Source organism: Canis lupus, chromosome 13 (assembly GCF_048164855.1).
Source record: "Canis lupus baileyi chromosome 13, mCanLup2.hap1, whole genome shotgun sequence".
NCBI classification, from domain to species: domain Eukaryota; kingdom Metazoa; phylum Chordata; class Mammalia; order Carnivora; family Canidae; genus Canis; species Canis lupus.
In genome coordinates, this window is record NC_132850.1 from 24,298,339 (window position 1) to 24,302,110 (window position 3,772).

The following is a 3,772-nucleotide window of genomic DNA, read 5'->3' on the forward strand; positions in this document are numbered from 1 at the left end:
CAATCCCTGAGCTAACTAAAGTTCATGTAGAGCACAGAAAGCACCTAAAAATAAGGTGCGTGCTCACGTCCAGGATCGGGAAGGCAGGGAGGCGCGTTGGGGCGTAGCTTTTAGGTCCGAGCGGCTCCGAAGAGTCGGACGGCTTCGTCCCTTTGCACGCGTCTTTAAGTGACCCCGGGGTCCAGGGGCTCCAGGGAGTGCACGCAAGGGCGGGGGTGGGGGCGCCCCGCCGAGGCCCCGCCGCACGAAAACCATTAGTCCGAGGGGCCGTAAACAGCAAATCGGCTCCGGGCCGCGGCGGGATATGCTAATAGTGCGGGGCCGCGGGGGCGGCCTCCCGCCCTCCCTCCCCGGAGTATATAAGGAGCCCCAAGCCCCGCTCACCCGGCCCGGGCCCCAGGCGCTCGCCCCGCGGAGCTGCGGAGCCCCGACCCAGCCGCCCGCGCAGGCGGCGTCTCTCCGTCTCTCCCGTCCCTCTGGTCTCTCCCCTTTCTCCCCATCTCTCCCATCTCTCCCCATCTCTCCCCATCTCTTCCATCTCTCCTCATCTCTCCCATCTCTCCCATCTCTCCCCATCTCTCCCCATCTCTCCCCATCTCTCCCCATCTCTTCCATCTCTTTCATCTCTCCCATCTCTTTCCATCTCTCCCCATCTCTCCCATCTCTCCCTTTTCTCTCCATCTCTCCCCATCTCTTTCATCTCTCCCATATCTCCCGTCTCTCCCATCTCTCCCCATCATTCCCTTTTCTATCTTTCCCCATCTCTTTCATCTCTCCCATCTCTTCCATCTCTCCCATCTCTCCTGTCTCTCCCCATCTTTCCCATCTCTCCCCATCTCTCCCTTTTCTATCTCTCCCCATCTCTCCCATCTCCCCCATCTCTCCCCATCTCTCCCATCTCTCCCCATCTCTCCCATCTCCCCCATCTCTCCCCATCTCTCCCATCTCCCCCCATCTCTCCCATCTCTCCCCATCTCTCCCTTTTCTATCTCTCCCCATCTCTCCCATCTCCCCCATCTCTCCCCATCTCTCCCATCTCTCCCCATCTCTCCCATCTCCCCCATCTCTCCCCATCTCTCCCATCTCCCCCCATCTCTCCCATATCTCCCCATCTCTCCCATATCTCCCCATCTCTCCCATCTCTCCCCATCTCTCCCATCTCTCCCATCTCTCTCCCATCTCTCTCCATCTCTCCCGCCTCTCCCGCCTCTCCCGTCTCCCCTCCCTCTCGCCGCCGCTCCCGGGCGCACGCACCCCTGGCTTCAGCATGGACGTGATGGACGGCTGCCCCTTCTCGCCCTCCGAGTACTTCTACGACGGCGCCTGCATCCCGTCCCCCGAGGGCGACTTCGGAGACGAGCTGGAGGCCAGGGGGGCCGCCTTCGGGGCGCGCAGAGCGGCGCTGCCGGGCCCCGACGAGGACGAGCACGTGCGAGCCCCCACGGGCCACCACCAGGCGGGCCACTGCCTCCTGTGGGCCTGCAAGGCGTGCAAGAGGAAGTCCACGACCACGGACCGGCGGAAGGCGGCCACCATGCGCGAGAGGAGACGCCTGAAGAAGGTCAACCAGGCCTTCGAGACGCTCAAGAGGTGCACCACGACCAACCCCAACCAGCGGCTGCCCAAGGTGGAGATCCTCCGGAACGCCATCCGCTACATCGAGAGCCTGCAGGAGCTGCTGCGCGAGCAGGTGCAGACCTACTTGGGCCTGGCGGCGCCCAGCTGCTCCGAGCCCACCAGCCCCACGTCCAGCTGCTCCGACGGCCTGGTAGGAGCCCCTGCACCCCCCTTAGCCCCAGTCAGTAGTTACCGGTGGAGACGGGGGTGCCCGAGGGCAGGGGGGCTTGCCGCACTGGAAGGGCGCCAGGCAACAGCTGTCGAGCGGGATGTCCGCTTGCCCTCCGCCCAGGTTCTCGGAAGGTCGGAGGGAGGGTGGGCATGCGAGCGAGGTGGCCAGTGACCGGTGACACGTTTGTGCCCCCGGCCCGGTCCCTGCCCTGCTGAGGCCCTGCTGGAGAGAGATGGGGCTGCATTCTTCTCAGAGGGCCTTTGCTCCGTCCCTGCCAGGTTTTAATGGGTTTTTGCCCTGGGAAAGTATTCTCTCCCTGAATTACTGTGGCTTCCTTCTGCCCCAATCCATTTTGCATGGTTAACCCCACGCACATTGCTGCTGAATTCCACCCCCGCCCGCTTCCCCTTGCCGGGCTCTCTCCTCCTGGCGGCCGCAGAGTCTGACCTCGCAGCCCTTAGGGCCTGGGGAGGCCACGAAGGGGACGGAGGGCCCCCCCGCCCCCCGCGGACCTAGTCAAGCACAGGTCCGAGCACCTTTTGCCAAGCCCTGCAAACACACTTGCTTTGTGTCTTGTGTCGCAGCCCGAATGTAACAGCCCTGTCTGGTCCAGAAAGAGCAGCAGTTTTGACAGCATCTACTGTCCTGATGGGCCAAATGGTAAGAATTGGTGGGACCTCAGAGGAGTTTAAGAATCAGGTCGACTTCGCAGTCGGGCCTGTCAAAGCAGTCTGGTTTCCCAGGCTGTACTGGAGAAGGGAATACAAAGGATGCTTCCTATGGGGAGGTTTTGGCACAATCACGCACATCTTTTGGTCAAGTCCCCCCTCACAGACGCACACATGTGTGCTTTTGCTGGCAATTTTACTAGGGGGCTTCTCCGCCCCCTGCGTTCACTCCCATGAGTGGCTGGATATTTGTTACAAATGTCCACGTCCGGCTTTCTGTGACCACCTGACCCCTGGGGGTCAAAGTTGCTGACCTATACAGTTTACGGGGCCAGAAAGCCAGTCTCTCTATCTGAGATTTTTTTTTTTAATGGTTTTCTCCTTGTGTTCTTAGTATATGCCACAGATAAAAGCTCCTTATCCAGCTTGGATTGTTTATCCAGCATAGTGGATCGAATCACCAACTCCGAGCAACCTGGATTGCCTCTCCAGGACCCGGCCTCCCTCTCCCCAGTTGCCAGCACGGATTCCCAGCCTGCAACTCCGGGGGCCTCTGGTTCCAGGCTCATCTATCATGTGCTATGAACTGAAAGTCTAGTCTAGATCAGTTCCATGAGGAGGGCCTATTACGCAGGAGGAAGGAAGCCCCGAAAGTTCAAGAGCAAGACAAGTTGTATATAAAGATTTCCTTTGCGTTGTAAATGTGTAAATACCATCTTGCCACTTTATACGAAAGTGTATTTAACTAAAAAGTCACCATTGCAATTAATACTTTATTCCTTTTCTCCTCCTCCTCCACCTCCTCCTTTAGCTCCTTCTTCGCTTTAGATATATAGCTCCAATAATATTCTTTCCGATAGGGGGCAATTCATTGAAGATAGCTTGTTGCAATGCTTAACTTATATATTTTTTATAAATATTGCTAATCAAAATATTATGTCTGATGTTAGATCTTTATTTTTTTTTCTTTAAAACATTAGGACAGCTGGAAATCAGTTACAGGAAACCTTAAATATATTTAACTTTTGTTTTCCTATTAACCTTTTGGTGATATTGTATTAAGTAAGAACGTAACAACACTGCCTAACGGTATCTATTTTGGTCTTTTCTGATTCATGTTTTTTTAAAAAGAACACCCCTAATGGGATTAGCAATCACTGACACAAAACCTTAAGGTGGTCCTGAAAATAACAAAATAGCTGGCTTTGTGGATACATTTGAACGTTTACCATCTCTCAGTCGCAGCTGAGGTCCTGTTGATGTCCCAAATGAAGAGAACATTTCTATTTTAATCAGCTTTCACGGGAGCCTGCTA

General features: G+C 55.9%; 1 protein-coding gene across 1 annotated transcript; it reads left to right on the forward strand.

The window, feature by feature from the left end:
* Positions 1-1,071: 1,071 nt before the first annotated feature.
* On the forward strand, positions 1,072-3,534 carry MYF5 (myogenic factor 5). The gene is made up of 3 exons (XM_072772901.1): positions 1,072-1,768; positions 2,374-2,449; positions 2,852-3,534. The coding sequence occupies exons 1-3, from the start codon at positions 1,268-1,270 to the stop codon at positions 3,040-3,042; spliced, it is 768 nt and encodes a 255-aa protein (XP_072629002.1). The 5' UTR covers positions 1,072-1,267; the 3' UTR covers positions 3,043-3,534.
* The last annotated feature ends 238 nt before the right edge of the window (positions 3,535-3,772 follow it).